Genomic DNA, 20,383 nt, shown 5'->3' with positions numbered 1-20,383 from the left:
TCCGTATTACAGCGCGGTCGCGCCTCGGTCGCCAAGGAACACTCGATCACAACCCGGCTACGTATCGCGGGCGCAGTTCGGAAAGCGTCGCCTCAGCACGGCCTCGTGAGCCGGACGCTATCAAGCCGTCAGGGACGATGAGGCTCGGGAAACGCGGAGGGTGCCGCAAGGGCTTCTTTGCTGTCGCCTGGCCGCTCGCCGGGTCCCTCTGGGCTGCATTACGGCACCAGCTTCCTCAAAGAAACAGGTCTCTCAAGCGGGCACCTCTCATACCCCAACACCTCACACCCGCGGCAATGGCCTTCGAATCTCGGCGTTCTCGTTTTAGTTTGTTTTTTCCTCTTTCTATCTCCGAACCCGTTCTTTATCCTTCGCTCCTATCTGGCCCGGCTTCCCGTTCAGAGTGATCGGCCATCGCTCTCCTTAAAGACCGCTTCTGGTCAGCTGGATTGTCACAAGGAATAGATGTAACACCCTGCTTTACTATTTATTTTTTTAGGTAATCAGAAACGTGACACGTTGACAGAACACATAGTCGCGAGGAGCCACTTTCGGCGACCGCGATCCTGCAAGAATGCCGCTCCGGCCTCTTTCACAAAGCAAGCGCATACACGTGTATGCACTACAGATTTCTCATGTGTACATACATACTCTATATAAGCCGAGTACCTGCGCCTTCTTTTTTTTTCTCTCTTCACCGCGGGGCTGGCAACTGTGACGGCAGTACGCTGGTCAGAGTTCCGGCGTGATCTTCCGCGTTCCTTGCTCTGTCTGGTCCCTTCTTGACCTCTCTCCCGCCGCGTGTTTGCCCTGTCAGTGTTGCTCGAACATCAAGCGTCCGCCGACGCCAGAAGGCACGACGTCGAAGAATGAAGAAACGCAATGGAACCGACAACCTGCTTCCTTCCGCGTCTTTCTTTTCTGCTGCTTCTTTAATTGGCTCGGGTTCCGAACACGTTACAGGCGAGGACGACGTCGGCGTTTTTCGCGTGTCATTCGGAGGGCCTGTCTGCAGATTTTTCCGACTAGTTCAGGATGTCTTCTACGTGACGTGGACTCGGAAGACGCTTTTCCAAGGCTCCCTCTGAGGAGCTCGTTAGGCAGAGTGCTGCCCATATGAAAAGCGGAAGACACACACTTCGCTCGTAACTTTATGAAAGTCATCAGCGCAATAAGTATGTGTCCTGCGCAGAGCGGCTCGGCTGGTTACAAAGAATGCATAATACTGCGTAGCTCCACCGCGGAAACACCGTACCGTACCCTACCGTACCGACCGACCCGACCGTACCGTAGCTTACCGTACGGCACCATCAACCTCAATCAAGGCCCCCATCGAACACAGCTATTGCCACGAGGTTGACGCTGATTTTCGACGCCTAGAATTCGAACTCTTCAATCCTTTGTGCGCAACCGAGTCCTCGCAGCCAACACCTTCTGCACACTTTTCTTTCCGTAGATCGCTGTTCCTCGAGCTAACGGCTTGGAACAAGCTACCGCGCCAGCGCCGCCTGGCGAAATGAGTGGCCGGAGGTACAGGACCATTCACTCATAGTCCGGAGGCAGCTAGGCCAGCCGGGCAGCAGACGCCGACGACGAATGCTTCCTTCCGAGGCGCGCACTTACTCGAGCGTGCACCGCTCATTAGGGTCACGGCGAGACGGGACGAGCACGAGGCACGCATGCTCCGATGGGAACGGGGCCTGCATGATGCGGGGCCCGGGGGTGCCTTCTCCTCTGGCCGTTTAATTGTACGCGCCGTGGGAGAGTGGATGTTGGGTGAAGAAGAGAAAAGGACGTGACAGGCAGCGAGGCAGGAGGAGGGCTGCCGGCCGGCTCATGGTCGAACGCGCGTCCTGCGGGTGATGGCTGCCTGAGTGACGTGAGCTCCCGTTTCCACGTCGCCTGCGCGCAGCGCCGCCCGATCGTCTGCAACGGTGCGACGTGTCGGCGAGAGAAGCGGCTCGACCGTGCATCTCTCAGCTAATTCCATCCGTTTCTGAGGATTCAAACTGTCCAGCGGGGCAACAGGGAGCACGTATTCCATAAGTGTTTCAGCGCTGCGGTCATTCGCGAACAGCGTGAGGCGGTCGGTCGGGGGTATGTGCAGCTTTTGAAGCCCTTATATGCTCTGGATAGGGAGGGCAAACGAAATCCTCTTTGTAAGGCTATCGGGAGATACAATTGCCATGCAACATTAGTGCGCCTGGGAAAAAAAGATGCACTGCGTCAACTTGGAGCAACGGTAGAACGCTGACAATAGAGCAAAGCTCTCGTCTTGTGCTACGCTCGATGGAGCGTGTCTCTTTACCGTAACAGTAAAGGTGCAGCTACTCCCAACAAAATTCATCGGTGTGCCCCGATCAGCGCTGCTACTTAATGGAAGTCGGCGGAACGGAAGCGCGATGGCCGGACAGTCTACTCGCTGTTAAGCGGCGGTGGGAGAGGAGGCTGGACACGAGAGGGGCGTGGAGTGCGAGCAGGTGGAATGGGGCTCAGTGACCGTAACAGAGCAGAGCCCACTGCACAGTAACGACCCGAAGGAGAAAATGAGTTGCCAGGAGCGATTACCCGGAAAAGCTATAGCTGTTGCGTGACCGACCGACCGGTAAGTCGCAAATGGCGCGAACTCTAAGTGACAGAGCGACCCTGCGTTAGTAGCCGACCTCCATAGGCGCTCATCTGGGAACTATTAGAGTACCGGTTCTAGCACGCATTTACGCGGACTTTAGCTATTTTGTTTGTTTGTAATTGTGTCACCGTTCGTGACGACTGCGCTCCTAGATGTTACTTCTGCCGAGGAGTTAAGGCGACAGATTCTCTTAAGAGCACCGCAGTAATGACGAAATCACGCGCACCATGGCAGCAAGGACGCTCGCACGTCAGGGCTCAAGTTTTACAAGCAAGCACGCTGAGCCGATTTCCGCTGTTTGTTCCGGCGGCACAGACTACGAGCATCCTGAAATTTACGAAAGGTATACAAACCTTCTAGATCATTTTTTTTCCGCGCTGAGGAAACTAAGCCGTTGGCTTACATTTTTACTTCTAGCAGTACACAGACATTAATATACGCACAAGACGATGTCAGAGCATACTAATTCACGGCTATATAACACCAGCGGCAAAATCGGCGCGATGTTCCCTACTAAGTTGCCAGATCTACGTACAGCGCTGTTATGGCGTGTTCCAATCGGCGATCCAGAGCAGAGCACTGGATCCGCGAAGGAACACAACATCAGTGTAGGCCAATAAGAACCGGATTTGAATCACCCACTGAAGCGCGCTTATCGGTCCGCGAAGCAAGAAAACGTGCTCTGGATCGCCGTCTGGAACACGCCCTAAGTTGTTCGCTCCGCCACCTCTTCGCGGATGACGCGGACTTTCCAACATTTTCAACCTGCCATTAGTCATATGACACTAAGTTAGTCTATGACTACTTGGCTGCAGCGAACGTGACTTGACGCTGTCGCTGCCAAACAGGCCTGTCCCTACTTCTGAGGCATGAAACCGCCGGAAAAGACGCATATAGCGACGAGTGATAAATTTGCGACTGTCCCAGTAACAGAGTACACGAGCTCATACAGCCGGATACAACTCAAGAACGCAGCGGCGCGTATTTCCCTCCAGCCTTCCAGCCAATGGCGTCGAACGGTTCTTTTGACGTCAGGGTCGATGGCCTAACATGAAATCGCCGCTGTATAGCAGGTGCCGCCATGAAATTGGATTAACCCCAGGTAGTCGAAATTATTCCGGCGCCCTCCACAATGGCACCTCTTGCTTCCTTTCTCCTTTCACTCCCTCCTTTATCCCTTCCCTTAAGGCGCGGTTCAGGTGCCCATCGATATGTGAGACAGATACTGCGCCATTTCCTTTCCCCCAAAACCAATTTTCATTCCCCTCAAAGGAGGCCCTCCAGCCAATAGCGTCAGCCGATTGTCGTGACGCCGTGAAAATACCAATTATTATTATTATTTTCGCGACATTACGACAATCGGCTGACGCTATTGGCTGGAAGGCGTCCTTTGAGGGGAATTTGCCCCTGCGTTCTTGACTTGTATCCGACTATATTATCCGTTCTGCACTCTGTGGATACGGGCCTGCTCATGCTAAACAATCTTTTTTTTTATGTCATGAACGTTACGAATGTGGCCGTTAGGGTTCTGCATGGCGTCTGGGTCTTTTCAGGGTGTAGCTAAAAGAGATGAAGTTACGAAGATGAGGAGAAACTCTGGAAGCGCCCCCTTCGTCTGTTTATATAGCCGGTGATTTTCTTCCTGCGTTTCCTCCAGACATTTCCTATTTTGGAGAATCCGTATATAAGTCGGGCTAGGGCTGGTCAAGGCGTGAACCGTCGCTGCCACGTGCCCCGTCACCCCTCCTCTCCACCTCCGACCGCTGCGCGGCTCGTGTCCACAATAGCGGCGACGTCCGCGGTGGGACACCGGAAGTGGGGGAGGGGATCGGCGTGTGTCGAAACCGGAAGCGGACGCCCTTCTCTCGAGAGAGGGAGGGAGACAGTCCCGTTGTGGAGCCGGCATTTGTCCTCCCCGCCGTGCGGACAATGAGTGTGCGCTATGCAGGCACGCGGCGGAAGCAAGGGACCGCCCGGCCAGGTGTGCGCGTGCGTGCGTGTCTGTACGCGCGTGCGTATGTCTGTGTATGCGTACCTGATACTCGCGACCAGAGGGGCATGCAGTCGACGCAGCTCGGGGACGCGGTCGATATCAGCTATAAAAGTAGGACCGGTCTACAAATGGATACAGGGTGTCAGATCGTGAAAGAAATACATGGCAGCATACGCACAAATTGAAATGGACGGACGAATTTTTCGTTCCAAATTTGCACTGCTGTTGCGCTTCAAGAAATAAGGCGCTACAAAACACACGAGACGAGACAGGTCAACGGTAGAGGCGCCGACTTCCAACTTTTTATTCGGAGAACGAAGTACATGCATTTATACAACGTGTGTCTCGCGTGTTTTGCAGCGCCTTATTTCCTGAAGTGTAACATGCATATCCAACAAGCCCAGCGACAAATTACGTTACTGCACTGTAGGCTGCAAAGCGCACCTTAGTGGAAGGCTCCATATTAATTTCGATCAACTAGGGTTATTTAGCATGCACTGACACTGGACAGTGCACAGAGCGTCTTTTGCATCTCACCGTCATCGAAACGCTGCTGCAGCGGCAGGAATCGAACCCGCGACTTAGGGACCGGTAGGCGGCAGCGAAAAGTGGAAGTGACGTTGCTTGCTCTACGGCATTATCCTGCTCTATACTTGCCGCCGAAAGCATTCGAGAAGACTGTTGAGTTGCTTAGGTGATGGAGCCAGAAAGCTCGACTGGCTGCCTAATACAAGGAGTTGGGGAGAAGGTAGGGAAAGAAAGGGACAGGGGCGCTGCTATGACTGCGCTATGACACGGCAAGGTGAGCAGCTGAGCGTGTTGTTTCAACTGAAGTGGGTGGTCACGAAATTAAAACAAGCTGAACCACAAGCGCGAGACTAGTAGTGCCTACTCTCCGTTTGTTGATGCTACCAGCATCGATGCAGCAATATGCCAAGCCCTGAGCAAACTCAGCTTGAGTTTCGGAAAGTCAGATACCTGTGTTCTCCTAATACATTCATCTTCTGCAAAAGCACCTCTTTTTAAGTCCCGAAGACGGTTATTGGAAGCGCTGTCAAAAATGCCCCATTGCTTGACATCTTGGCTAACAACCTCCTTAAACTTAGGGCAAAAAAAATAAACAAATAAAAGTCTCCCTGTCCTAGTGAGTTTTATCTGACTGCCGTTTGTTTACGATGTTTCTAAGGTTGATAACAGAGCAGAAGCCCGTGAAGATTCCTGTACGCGCCCTATACTACACCGTGACGCAAAGCTATTGCACCCTAAACATCGCCTATATCTAAGCTATTTACGACGACTGTAAGGAAGGCAGGCGAGCCTTCCTTAGAGCCTCGCAGAGGCTGCTAGGACCTTCGTGTGTGTTCCATTCTATAATGGAAGCGCCGGTGTAAGATCACGATTCGCAGTGTCACTGACCGCTCTCATGTTGGCACGTATACGTTTCGCTTCGCAAAGCCATTTATAGCGTAATGTAATGGGGCCACGCTTTTAAGTTAGGCCTAAACGCTGTTGCTGCTGCGTCTCCCGACCTGGCGCTGAATGGCGCCCGTAGGTCATGCGCGAAGTTCGCGAGACGAGTGCGCAAACGTGACTTCGGTGTACGTAACCTAAAATCCAGTTTGAGAACGCAGTGCAAATGATGTCGTTTCGTGCTACTGAAAACACTCTGGAGCGTGAGTTTTGTTGTTCAAGTATAGGGCGTGAGCACGAATTGTGTTGAGAGTCATATTATATGTACCGCAAAAAACAACCAGAGATCCCGATGCGCAAGAAACTCTGAAACTGCGAGACATGAATACGCTTCCGAGAGAATTACGACCTGCCGAGAGAGTTAACTTGAGGAATAGTTCCGATAATTTTGTTATCACTGGCATCAATCGCTTGCAGATACCGAAGTACGATACTGCTGCACTAAATGACGCATAGTTTGATGCTCACGTTCACGCCAGAACGGTCTGCCAGTCTCAGTTTCATGCACACATTTCCTACAGACAGTATGCTGTGTACGAGGCGAGACTTAACACGAACTCAGCACTCTCTCCGCGAGGCATTACTACTCACTTGTTTTGCATCGTTGACGTTGCACAGCTTGACCAGTCCTTTTTGTTTTGTATTTTTTTCATATTTGCGAACGCGGCAAGAAATCTCGCGTCGCTGTTGTTTTAAGCGGGAGTCAAAAACAGTCCTGTGTTCGGTAAGGCAAGAGACAGTGTAGACTTCTCGAAAACGGGGCACAGATGTCGCTGGGGTCTGACAGCCAGAAATTCAAGACAGGTGCATTTTTTCAACCAGAAGCTGTTTATGAACGTAGTTCTTTTTCGCACATCGTAAGAGTGTACCATAACAATAAATATATCCGCAGATTACGCCTAGGGTCGCTTCGAGTTTTATACTGTTTGCTGACACAAACGCACGACTTTGGTTTTCTCCAGCAGTCTTAACTATACGCGGTGCGAGCGCTGGGCGAACTTTAAAAGATGATTAATTTTATGGCACAAGGGCATCTGTAGACAAAGAGCTCCATGGCACAAGGTTTTTCTGCTACTCAAGGTGATGTCTAAGACCCATTTCCCAAGCATTTCACCCTAAATAAGCCGAGCACCAGACCAGGGGAAAGCTTGTACAAATTGTATCACCGGTGGGTACCTGGCGGCATTGGGGATCGAACCGCGCACCTCCCGCATGCGAAGCGGTTGCTCAAATGACTAGGCCCCCACTGCGGTGAACTTCAGGAGCAAGACTTTTCTACGCTTCGGAAGGTTAGACCATTCCCATCAGTACGGTCATAACCGCAACTTACAATATTCCACAGCTACCCCACAATTAAAAGTGATGTCCGAGAAAGCTGGACTCGGGATCGCTGCAGGGCTGAAAACCATACGGGAACGGCTGCCAGGTTCTTGTTCACAAACCAATGTGAAAGCCCGCAGCTGCCCGCCTGTAGGCCTAGAGCCCTGTATACACACAGGACAGCGTAAGGAACGTTATCGCACCCATGGGAGGTAAGACGGCTGACGTCTGTACCGTTAGGAACACGAAGCGCGCCCTTCTTTGGAATAATAATAATAATAATAATAATAATAATAATAATAATAATAATAATAATAATAATAATAATAATAATAATAATAATAATAATTGTTTTTTTTTTGGAAAGGAAAATGGCGCAGTATCTGTCTCATATATCGTTGGACACCTGAACCTCGCCGTAAGGGGAGGGTAAAGGAGGGAGTGAAAGAAGAAAGGAAGAAGGAGGTGTCGTAGTGGAGGGCTCCGGAATAATTTCGACCACCTGGGGACCTTTAACGTGCACTGACATCGCACGGCACACGGACGCCTTAGCGTTTTTCCTCCATAAAAACGCAGCCGCCGCGGTCGGGTTCGAACCCGGGAACTCCGGATCAGTAGTCGAGCGCCCTAACCATGGAGCCACCGCGGCGGGTATTATTTGGCACACAGGTGATGAAATATGAACAGAGAATGGATAAAACTGAAACCGGGGCGTGAATCTGTTGAAAAAAAAAAAAGAAAGAATCCTGCCACGCGGGGCTCGGAATATCGCGTGCGAACACAATAGGCGCCGGTACGAACAGAGGGGAGCGTATAAGCGCATATGGATGGGAAAAACACCCTCGTGTTGGACCATGCTTTTGTATGTGTGTGCTGTAGCGGGAAGGGAGATGAGCGGGGGGGGGGGGGGGGGGGGGACGTGTTACTTGTATGGAGACCGGGTGGCGCGTGGCGTTTCGTTGCGCGCAGAAGTGGATTGGCCGCGCTTGGATAAAGGCGGGAGGAGCGCACAGAGGTCCCTGCAGATGGGGCCAGATGGCGGCAGCTGCGATAACTCGAGCGTGCAGCCTCCCGCCACTACCCCACCACCGGCACCACAACCACGCGGCGCTGAACATCACCGACGGTTGGACCCCCCCCCCCCCCCCCTTTTTCTTTTTTACCTTCTGCCTCATAAGCAAATAGGATCATCGAAATGTGACGCGCACTTTTACTAAAGCGACGCAAACAAGCGTCCGCGTGTCAGTGTCAAGGGTCCCCTGTCTTCCTTCTCACCACTGGTCTTTTGCACGCACTGACGGAAGCACACAGTGTGTTTTCAATCTGTGCTGTATTAAACAAGGAAGTCACGGGCCACAATACTGGATCCTTAGCCCCGTCCTGAGAGGTGATCATAAGACGCGGGTGAAAAAAAAAGAAGCAAAATGAGAAACAGATGACTTCGACGGAGCGCAACCGTGCGCTCCACCTGGCGGACAACGTGTGTGCAGTTTTTTTCCCATTTACGTCACAAACAGCTCAGACGGATGACGAACGAGGTGCTAAACGACAGCGGTGTGTTGTTTGTAATCCGCACTCCTAATGCGCTCTTTATTCTTTCCTAGGCGGAAAATACTACCAATGTTATTTTGTGGCGCAAGCCTTGGCACCCGTCCCAGACGGTATAAGGGCGGAATTGTTTGTACGCGTTGCCCTGATGCAATGAAATGATGTTTGCGCCGTCGCCCATGCAAGACCTGAGGGCTGTTTCTTTTTTTCTGAGAAAATCGACCAACGTTCGACTGCTTTTGCTTTTCAACCATGGAAATGTGTATTTTTGCGAAAGAACAAAATATACGCCATTGCGTAAATAAATGACGGGGCGCTTGTGACTTGCACACCGCTCATAAAAGTCAGCCCTTCACACGTTTTACGCAAGGCGTAAGACGCTGAATCACAAGCAGCCTGAAAAAATTGTGCTGGATGATAACAAAGGTGTTATCATTCGTTTTCGTGATTCTTCTTCCTGTGTCTTCGTCCCCTGCTGCGCTCCAGTCCCGCTACGAATATGTACCAACAAGCCCAAAAAGCCACGCTGTTAAAGAACCTGTCTTGGCTACTGTCTACGCTGATTCTAAGCAGAGGTGTCTAAAAATGCCACAGGGGTTATAATTAACTGCCTAGTCACAGTCATTAGAACCTGAAGGAGTAACTATATATCTCCCTTAGGGACTAACTACAAAAGGACATCGACACAATTCCCCAATGACGAACTGTTTGTCGCAAGAACTAATTAGCACAGTTCGTTTCATTTTACCCATTTCTGGCCTAGAAAGCAGCCTTCATGTTCCACGTCCTAAGGAGCAGACTAAGAGGGGCATTCCGTCAAGCTTGGCGCACGTCAGCAGCGTAACGCTGAATATGATCAGAGCGAGTAGTGGCAGTTCATTGAAACAGCGTGGATATATACGATCCGAACGGAATGCCGTAAGTTCCATCCGCGGCCTCTTCCCAAGCAAAACGTTCCCTCTTATGTCATTGGCGGCAGCCCTCGCGAGATGCATTAAGGTCGCATCGGTGTTTGCTCGTGCCGACCTTACACTCATGCGTGGCAGAAGGACGCCCGCGTGCTGTTCTGAAACGAAGGGACCGCGCATACCTGAGAACAAATGGGACGACGCACTGGAGCCTCTTATGCACGAGTTGCCTTCGATGCTGCTTCACGGTGTATTTCATAAGTCATGAAGCGTCGTCGTAATGTGTGTGCGGAAAGACTACGAGTTCGCAAGGACGACGTTAAGCATGGAGATGTATATATACACTCGGGAAAGAAATTCACAAGGAAATGATAGTTGGACGTGGTTCGTGGGATTTTTTTTGCGATTCTTTTTTTTAATATTTGGGTATTCGATAATATGACCTTTTCGAAAGCTTCTACCCTCCTCGAAATCGACGCCAGGAACTTTGCAATTCCAATCTCGCCTCCAAAAGCCGTCAACGCGGTCTCTCGGAACACGCGCTCAGTAGCACGTTCGCAGTATGAATAATATTCAGCCTGTGTACGGCGCCTCGTTCGTAGTACACGCGTGATCAGGCACGGTGCAACGGTGACGACACGCAGCACCGCTCGCCGGGGTTCGTATTGCGGACAACTAGGCTCATGCATACGCGATGACGGGAAACAACGCAACGTGCTTCGCTCGTAGACGAGCGATGAAGCCGCGAGTACGGGTCGAACCGTGTGTACGGCAATTGAAGCATATCGCTTTCAATCACGAGCCACGGCTGTGCCTCCTGGGAGGTATGCGGAATGCGTTATAGCGCGCTTCGTGGAGATGTTCTCAGGCGTGCGCGCGCGCGTGTCTTGTTTTGGTCACGGGGCAGATAGGATGATAAATGCGAGCATTGCTCAAGACCATGTATAACTCCTCCCCAACAACGAGTGGGACAGGAAATGCTCCTCGTTGCTCAGTACTACGTAATTCCGCCGTAAGAACGAGTCGACAGGAAATGTTCGTGGTCGCTGAGCCTGGCTGGCTTACTCTCCGATCTTCGACTAAGCGAACAACGAGACTGGCGATTATATGCCGTGCAGGCAGCACACACTGCCGCGCGGAGTGCTCGTATAGGTCAAGACGAGCCGTCATCCCGCAAATACTGTCCATGATGATTGCGAGAAAGCAAAGGTACACATACATTTTAACTTATGGTGGCACAAATTAGGTTCATTGTATATATGTAGTTGATGCAGTCATGGACAAAACTCATCCCTTAATCAAGCACCATACATCGCAGCAGCGTCCCGCGTACCCAACCGCACCAGCCATCAGCTTCAAGTGGCGCGCCCACGAGCTCGAACCGCTACGTTCACTTCTTCCATTTTCTTCAGAGCCGCCACAGACTGGAACGGCCTTCCTCCAGCCATCGCTGTTACCACGTGCCCATCTTCGTTTTTACGGCTTTTAAATGACCATCTTGTCACGTGATTACTTGTAACGAGATGTTTTTTTTTGTATAAAAATTCACCCCCTTATGTGATGGCCCCTACGGGGAACTTTAAGGTAAAAAAAAAGAATGCGATGCGGGTAAGCGGGAAAAAAAAATTATTTCTGCGGAGTAAGCTCACGCGTGTGAATAAAAAGCACGAAAGTATGGGGGGACATGGGGGCTCCATCTGCTGAAACGAATAGCAGCTGATTGGCTAGCAAGGAAACGCAGGAATAATTTTTTTTTTCCCTCGCGAAATCACATCCGGTAAACGTTTGTTTTTGACAGTACTTTTCGGGGTTTTGTCAGAATAGTGCATAATTGAAATATTATAAGCACCAGGGGCCGCGCTTTGTAAAGTATTTCCCATTGGTCAGCGCCATTTTTAATACCGGAAACAACAATTGGCTGCCTCCCCTGACATCACAGGTGGCAGCGACCAATGCAGGAGGGACCAAAGAATGAACTGATCAAAGAATATTTAAAAGAAAAACACAGAAGACCCTGATTGACAAAGCCGATCGCATGTCTCCATGCCAAAGGTAAGTTCGTTATAAATATATCGACTGACCGGCCCAAACGCGCAGGCAAATGTCAACAGCCTCACGAGGCCACAGTAAGGCAGGCATCCTCTCTTCCTTCAGAGTGCTCGGCTATCCACAGAACCCTAGCAGAGCAAGTTTTCTTGCTCCGCGAAACCGAAGAGTGTGTTTCAGTGGGCGATTCGGATTCAAATCCTGATTTCTGATTGGACTGCGATGGTATGGTCTCTAAGCTCCGTATACATACATCTTGCTCCCACGCGGATTCGTAGCGCTTCTTCGGATCGCCGATTGGAATATGCCATAAGACAAAGTAGTTCTCCTTCATCCCGTGACTGCATGTACCATGCCCGGGACATGCTAACTGGCCGATAGCTCATGCACTACTGGTGGTTCGTAATTCCAAAACACTCTTAAGGACGAAATAGTTGTACAGAAAAAAAGAACTGTCCTGGCTGGCAACTCATGGCAGCCGAAAAGGCGACAGCCCCGTCGCAGTTAGGCCATACGAAAACCGCTAGCCAGTCAGAAACCTCACGGAAGTCGAGAGATAGAAAATCACTTTAGTCGAGAGCAATTTGCGGACCTCGCCTGTTCTGCCACTGGCCTCAAACACATATATAATCTTTTCTTGGCGTTCTCAAAAAATGAAAAACGGACAAGGGGTACACAGTGCCGATTTTTGCTTTTTTTTTTCCTTTGCTTGCTTTGCTACGTATATACGGCGGCGAAAATGGCATGGACAGCAGCAAAAGGTGGGAAATAAACGACGACTGCGCGCCGCGCTCTGCTAACGGTATACACCCGAGAAAAAAAAAAAGGAGAGAGAGCCAGAGCAGTGGTTCGTTATGGCCCTATGCCAGCTGTGGAAAGAATGAAAGAAGCGGCATTGAAAGACCGAAAAGGTGCGCATACCTGCCGCCACCACCCGCCGGCCCATTCAAGCTGTCTTTCGCTTCCGGCTGACGAAGCCGCCGCCGCCTCTACTAAACGCCTGGCGCGGGGAAACGCCCTTTGCACAACCGATCACGCCGCCGCAATGCGCGCCAACGCTCGCCCGTCGTCGCTCATCGCTCGCAAATGAAAGCGCGTCATGGCGACCGACGCATCCGACGATCAAGTCACGCGTCCGCGAGGTATGCACAACAAGCGGCCAGTCTCCGAGTGCGACCGTGCACGGGGAAGACGAGCGGACATTGTGTACACCGGGGTACGAACTACTTTCGCATGATAATGATATGTGCCGGCCTGTGCTGCAATCAGCAGGTTCGTGCCCGGCGAGAGAATCACCGTGTATGAAGAGAGTACGGTGCCTTGCAGTAGTAGTGCATACTGTTTCGCTCCAATGCCCCTTCCAAGTGGCCTGGGGAAAAAGGCGTGTCGTTCCTTGACTGATGAGGTGTTCTGTGCAAACAGTGGGCTCCGTGGAACCGGAAGAACTCGGCCACCCGGGGGAGAAATGTAATGCCGTACGGGCAACGTCGAAACAAGGATATCGGCGCAATACTATACATCCATCATTCACCTCTAGTGTAACTGGGCGGCCAAACACGACGTTCTCGAATGCCTTGTTCTCGCGAGGATACATAACACTGGGGAGATGGCTCCTCGAAGAAACTGGCAGCTGCTCTGCGGTTCGAAGCAACGTCTTCGCATCATTTGCTAGTTGCCACAGGCCTGGCGCTGTTGAGGTACCACGCTCAAGCAGAATAAATGTCATGGCGAGCTTAATGAGTCCTTGTTAGATACTTTCATTGGTCGCAGCATCAATAAGTTTGTGCTGTGCTTGTTTGCGAGCCACAGAAAGTTCCTTCAGGCTACGACACCCTTCACTGTAGTGCCGCCCGTGACAGAACTTTGACGGCTCATTATTGCCTCCATCCGGGCTTGTTTATTTCCCGCTTAAAGATTTTGCGCAACGTAACGGCCCCAGTGCAGGCCCCTTAATATTTCGTTGGACAATAAGAGTTGATATTATGTCGCACTTTGAACCCGACACGAGTCCTGAAATGGATTTCTCAGTTCTTGCGTAGATTTCGATCCAACATAAGATCAGTGTAATCGCTCTGTCAACAGCACAGCCGCGACATAACTTCTTCGACTATAGGAGTTTTCCGGAGACATCAACTACGTAAGAATAGCTGAGATGTTCTACACGGAACGCCACTACAGTGACATCATCTCCGCGAAACAGCACGCAACCTCCAAATGACGCACGGGCACTCACCAGAAAGGGCAGATGGTTGACGGCGAAGGACAGCAAGGTAACCACGGCCACAACTGTCCAGCGGTACTCAGACACTCCGGCCTCGCACAGAACCTGCGGGCTGTACGGCCTTCTGGACGTCTGTCTTCCCAGGACGTGCAGCGGCTTGGAGCTGGACGAGCTGACGCTGCTCCCCGTGCTCGTGGTGCCGTACTCCGGGGTGGCGGTGCGCAGCTGCTGGAGGCGCGCCTTGCGGCCCAGCTGCCAGCGTTGCACCTCCATGGCGACGCTCATGCCGACGCTGCCCACCATGAGCAGCCCGTAGAGGACGAGCACGAACAGCGTGTACCTGTTGTCCCAGAGCTGCGGGTGCAGCGAGCACTCCAGCATGGACTCCGAGGAGCGGGCGAACGCCGACGCGACGCCGATGAGCACGCCGATGACGGCGAGCACCGCGACGTGGTACCGTATCTGGTTGCGGCGCACGCTGAAGCGGTACCGGTACGGCCAGCGGATCGTCAAGAGCCGGTCGCCCACGGCCGAAGCCAGCGTGGTCAGCTGGAAGGTGCGGCTCGCCGCCAGTCCCCACAGCACGAACCCGCAGGGGGCGGCGGCCATCTTGGGCCCGATGAGTCTCAGAACCGAGAAGCCGAAGCAGAAGAGCGCGGTCACCAGGTCCTGGCAGCAGACTGACAGGAGGAACAGATCGACAGTCCTCCACTTGCGGCGGTACGTGTGGAACACGTAGGCCACCCAGAGGCACAGCACTATGAGCACGGGCGCCGTGGCCGACACGGCCAGCCACAGCACCGGGAACAGCTCCATGGTGAATCGAAAGGCCGCCGTGGTTGCGGTTATCCCAGAACGGGTCGCTGCGGTTTCACATGACGTGACTGCTCAGCGCAGGTATTGGTAGTAGCTATGGCAACGGCAGTAGCTGATCGGTATCACCCGTAAGGTTTGGCAGCGTCGATCAACGTCGACAGGTTGCAGGAGGTTAAAGGCTGACGACGTGTTCACATCACGGGCCCCCCGTGTAATGCAGAATGCAACAACCGGAGCGCTAGAGTCGTCGGCGCTAAAGCTGACAGCGACGACGCCACTCGACGTCACAGAGACCCCACTCGCTTACTGAGCACGAGCCCTCGAGCATTCCACCGTGCATCCTTCGTGTCGCGGCACCAGTTCCACCCCTCACATGAACGAGGATAGACGCCACATCTCTCCTCTGTCGGTCGCTGGGTCACTCAAGCGGCGCCGAGTTTCGATGCGCGCAATCCGCTCCTCGAGCTCACACACGCACACACAAGCGCCCGGAGCGATCCCCGGGCGGCACTCAAGGATCTTCTTCAGCTGGGATATCCAGTTTCCGAAAGAGGCGTCGTCCGTCGAACGCCGGCGGCGCGCTCTGCCAGCGGCAACAACTCTTCACAACAGCGCCCGTGCACGCACCGCCACACTCACGCACAGCACAGGGGGAGGAAGCGGTGAGGAGCGCGCCGCTGTGGCGGCGGCGGCCAAGTGTGTATCCGAAACGGGAGCGCGGCGCGCACACAGGTCCTCCCGCGGCGCAGTCCGAGCGCGATCTGCGTGCCGCCCGGTTTCTTGCCGCGCTCGTGACGACGACGATGCGTTGCCCCGCTCGCAGGAGAGGGACCGGGATGTGTGGCTGCCTCTCCACGCTGGCTGCCGCTCCGAACGAGATTGGGGGGAGGGGGAACCCTGTGCCTCTCAGGCGGGTCCACGCGGGGACCGGAAAGCGCGCCGCGTATATGGGTCCCCCTCACCCTATCCAGGAGCGATTGACGGCTATTGCAGAGCAAAGGCTGATGCACTGCTAAAGTAGCTTTGCAGATGAGACGTTTGTAGTGCCCCCTGCGTAAGGGGCAGTGTGCTAACGATTCGCGACTTCGAATAATAGGAAGCTGCTGGAAGTGGCCAGAAAGCGCTCGATGGGACCATGTATAGCACGTGGCCCCGTGTTTTTCCAGGCGGTAGTGGTAGTGGTGAACTTTGACACAGGGGAGTTAGGACACGCAGGTCCTTGGGCCCCTGCACGGCCCCACTGCACTCACACGTTCATGTCCCGGAGGCTCATGACGCTGGCAGCCCGGCCTGTGGCGATGGCTTGCTTGGCCAGGTCGTCGGAGCGCTGTAGGGTCACCCAAACCTCCTAAGTGGTAAGGTGCTCCAGGCCCTGCCGGGGAGCACCCTCCGGGCAGAGGAAAAGGATATGAACGAGAGTGGCTTTGGTGTGGTGGCAGAGGGTACAGGAGGGGTTTGTGTGGACTTGGTGATAGCGCGAGCGTATATAAGGGGACGGTAAGGTGCGTGTTTGGGCCCTCCTCCAAACACGCGCGCGCGTTTCGGTAACTTATTTTCAACATTCGAAAACACGCCGCTCTCAGCCCATACCCCATATCTAGATTGAATAACCGTTTTCATTGCTCTATCGTTCACTCCTTCATCCTTTACATCACAGCGCTGTGGTAGAGGCGCCCCCAGCGAGCGTGCGACAGTTACTGCAGCTTTCCTTCCCTATAAGCGCGTTTGTGTGTCCAAGAATAACCTCGATCGCACAAATCCCACCGGTGGCAGCACCTGCCATCACAGGACAGTGACTCGAGAAGAGCAACCTGGATCGCACCAATTCCCCAGGTGGCAGCACCTGCCATCACAGGACAGTAGCTCGAGAAGAGCAACCTGGATCGCACCAATTCCCCATGTGGCAGCACCTGCCATCACAGGACAGTAGCTCGAGAAGAGCAACCTGGATCGTACTAATTCCCCATGTGACAGCACCTGCCATCACAGGACAGTAGCTCGAGAAGAGCAACCTCGATCGCACCAATTCCACAGGTGGCAGCACCTGCCATCACAGGACAGTGACTCGAGAAGAGCAACCCGAATCGCACCAACTCCTCAGGTGACCGCACCTGCCATCACAGGACAGTGACTCGAGAAGAGCAACCTGGATCGCACCAATTCCCCATGTGGCAGCACCTGCCATCACAGGACAGTAGCTCGAGAAGAGCAACCTCGATCGCACCAATTCCACAGGTGGCAGCACCTGCCATCACAGGACAGTGACTCGAGAAGAGCAACCCGAATCGCACCAATTTTCTATGTGGCAGCACCTGCCATCACAGGACAGTGGCTGGAGAAGAGCAACCTCGATCGCACCAATTCCCCACGTGGCAGCACCTGCCATCACAGGACAGTAGCTCGAGAAGAGCAACCTCGATCGCACCAATTCCCCACGTGGCAGCACCTGCCATCACAGGACAGTGGCTGGAGAAGAGCAACCTGGATCGTACTAATTCCCCATGTGACAGCACCTGCCATCACAGGACAGTAGCTCGAGAAGAGCAACCCGAATCGCACCAATTCCACAGGTGGCAGCACCTGCCATCACAGGACAGTGACTCGAGAAGAGCAACCCGAATCGCACCAACTCCTCAGGTGACCGCACCTGCCATCACAGGACAGTAGCTCGAGAAGAGCAACCTCGATCGCACCAATTCCACAGGTGGCAGCACCTGCCATCACAGGACAGTGACTCGAGAAGAGCAACCCGAATCGCACCAACTCCTCAGGTGACCGCACCTGCCATCACAGGACAGTGACTCGAGAAGAGCAACCTGGATCGCACCAATTCCCCATGTGGCAGCACCTGCCATCACAGGACAGTAGCTCGAGAAGAGCAACCTCGATCGCACCAATTCCACAGGTGGCAGCACCTGCCATCACAGGACAGTGACTCGAGAAGAGCAACCCGAATCGCACCAATTTTCCATGTGGCAGCACCTGCCATCACAGGACAGTGGCTGGAGAAGAGCAACCTCGATCGCACCAATTCCCCATGTGGCAGCACCTGCCATCACAGGACAGTAGCTCGAGAAGAGCAACCTCGATCGCACCAATTCCCCACGTGGCAGCACCTGCCATCACAGGACAGTGGCTGGAGAAGAGCAACCTGGATCGTACTAATTCCCCATGTGACAGCACCTGCCATCACAGGACAGTAGCTCGAGAAGAGCAACCTCGATCGCACCAATTCCACAGGTGGCAGCACCTGCCATCACAGGACAGTAGCTCGAGAAGAGCAACCTCGATCGCACCAATTCCACAGGTGGCAGCACCTGCCATCACAGGACAGTGACTCGAGAAGAGCAACCCGAATCGCACCAACTCCTCAGGTGGCAGCACCTGCCATCACAGGACAGTGACTCGAGATGAGCAACCTGGATCGCACCAATTCCCCATGTGGCAGCACCTGCCATCACAGGACAGTAGCTCGAGAAGAGCAACCTCGATCGCACCAATTCCACAGGTGGCAGCACCTGCCATCACAGGACAGTGACTCGAGAAGAGCAACCCGAATCGCACCAATTTTCCATGTGGCAGCACCTGCCGTCACAGGACAGTGGCTCGAGAAGAGCAACCTGGATCGCACCAATTCCCCAGGTGGCAGCACCTGTCATCTCAGGGCAGTGGCAGTTGCACCATTTTCGCCAGGAGTGGTATGAGGGCCCCCAGGGATCCATGTATGTTAGGTAGATAAAGACCAATTCTTCATATATGGATATGCCATGCTTTCGCACTGTATGCGAACGTTGTAACCATTTTTTTTCTACAAGCCGTACTTCGAAGTTCATTTATCAGAGTGCATGCACGTTAAAAAGCTATTCTACGTCAAGAGAGATTACGTGGGAAGACTGTTGTGGTCTATCTTCACATTGGCAGTCAAAGGGAACGTTTTCGGACTGAGCCTTGCTGCACTAGCGTAGAATTTTATTTTGTTCATAGAGGAACTCTTTTTCCAGTAGTAAAGGCATCCCCTCAGCAAGGGACTGACCGGTGAGCTCTGCAGAGCCTACCACTGCTGCTTTCAGTGCAGTGGCAGCTGGGAGCACGAGCTGACGGCTTCCGTACGTGGCTCCGGAGTGTCTCGGAGTAGCACTCTTGCAGAAACTATCGCCTGGCGAGTAGAGGCTCGTTATTTATGCATGCAAAGTGATCAGCGTAGGCGGATGTCCTTCTGTCGACTTGGAGGTTTGTGAATGAAGACGTATACAGCATTTGAAGTGGTGGCCCACGGCCCTTCCTGTAACAATGACATCAGATGTTCATATCGCAGCTAAACAGAGAAAGCAGCGACAGCTTTGTGGTTTGGGAGGGGTCAAAGGTAGAATATGAGTGGCATCGGTGCTTCGCGTTGCATCTTCCGTGAGCTTCCAGTCAAACCACGACGACGAAGTCGCTGTCATAGCCGAGAACGTGCTCGCATGCAGCTATGCGTTACCGTCAATGCCGGCCGCGCGATGCGAGTAGGCGAAAATCAGCGCGAAGTTTTGATACAACGTGTACCAGTCCCGGGGTGGCTACATACCCTACGGTGTAGCGAAAGCGTCCCGACGACCGTTCGAGGCGCGCAAACCACGGGACGCTGCGCTAGTTTAGCGCAATGAGTGTACCACGGAAACGAGAGGGTGCTCATCGCACGAACTGCTGGCTTTCGTCACGAGAATTCATTAGGCTGGCCTCGGCTTCGCGTAATATACAGCACGCACATCACCTTGGAGAGAGTGAAGTGATTGCGATGGAGTCGGTACGGATAGCGCAGCCGTGGTGTGCTTCGCATTGAGTGAAACTTAATAAGCGCTAAGGAGCCTGCGCAGCTTCACATGCTGCATTCTTTTGTTGCGTATTCGCGCCTCAGCCGCGGAGCCTGCACGGTGCAATTATCGCTCGCGCAATGGACCGAGAGCGGCCAGTGGGGAATGAAGTTCGCAACTAAGCAGAGAACAGGGTTCTTTCTTTCTTTCTTTCTTTCTTTCTTTCTTTCTTTCTTTCTTTCTTTCTTTCTTTCTTTCTTTCTTTCTTTCTTTCTTTCCTTCCTTCCTTCTTTTTCTTTCCTTCTTTCCTTCTTTATTTATTTATTTATTTATTTTTTTCTTTCGTTCTTTCTTCCATCCTTTTTATTTCTCTCTTTCTTCATGTGTTTTTCTTTACTTTTCTCTCTTCCTGTCTGTCTATATGTATTTTTCTTCTTTCTTTCTTTCCTTCCTTTCTTTTCTTCCCTTCCTCTTTCTTTCATTCTTTCTTTCCTTCTTTCCTTTTCTTTCCCTATTTCTTTCATTGTTTTCTTCCTTTCTTTTTGTCTTTCTTTCTGTCCTTATTTTTTTTACTTTCTCTCTCTCTTTCTTTCTCCCTTTCTTTTTTCTCTTGCTTTAAAGAAATTTCTTTCTTTTGTT

General features: G+C 52.6%; 1 protein-coding gene across 1 annotated transcript in view; it reads right to left on the bottom strand.

The window, feature by feature from the left end:
- LOC144120617 (uncharacterized) overlaps nucleotides 1–15,786 on the bottom strand; it is a 127,741-nt gene extending 111,955 nt beyond the window's left edge. The window contains exon 1 of the mRNA XM_077653214.1: nucleotides 14,148–15,786. Within this exon, the coding sequence (XP_077509340.1) occupies nucleotides 14,148–14,951 (804 nt within the window). The 5' untranslated portion in view covers nucleotides 14,952–15,786. The remainder of the gene's footprint in view (nucleotides 1–14,147) is intronic.
- Between the last annotated feature and the right edge of the window lie 4,597 nt (nucleotides 15,787–20,383).

The sequence above is a fragment of the Amblyomma americanum genome, chromosome 2 (genome assembly GCF_052857255.1).
Source record: "Amblyomma americanum isolate KBUSLIRL-KWMA chromosome 2, ASM5285725v1, whole genome shotgun sequence".
In the NCBI taxonomy this organism is placed as follows: Eukaryota; Metazoa; Arthropoda; class Arachnida; order Ixodida; family Ixodidae; genus Amblyomma; species Amblyomma americanum.
The sequence above is the reverse complement of the archived record's forward strand: the minus strand, read 5'-3'. Positions and strand labels throughout refer to the sequence as shown.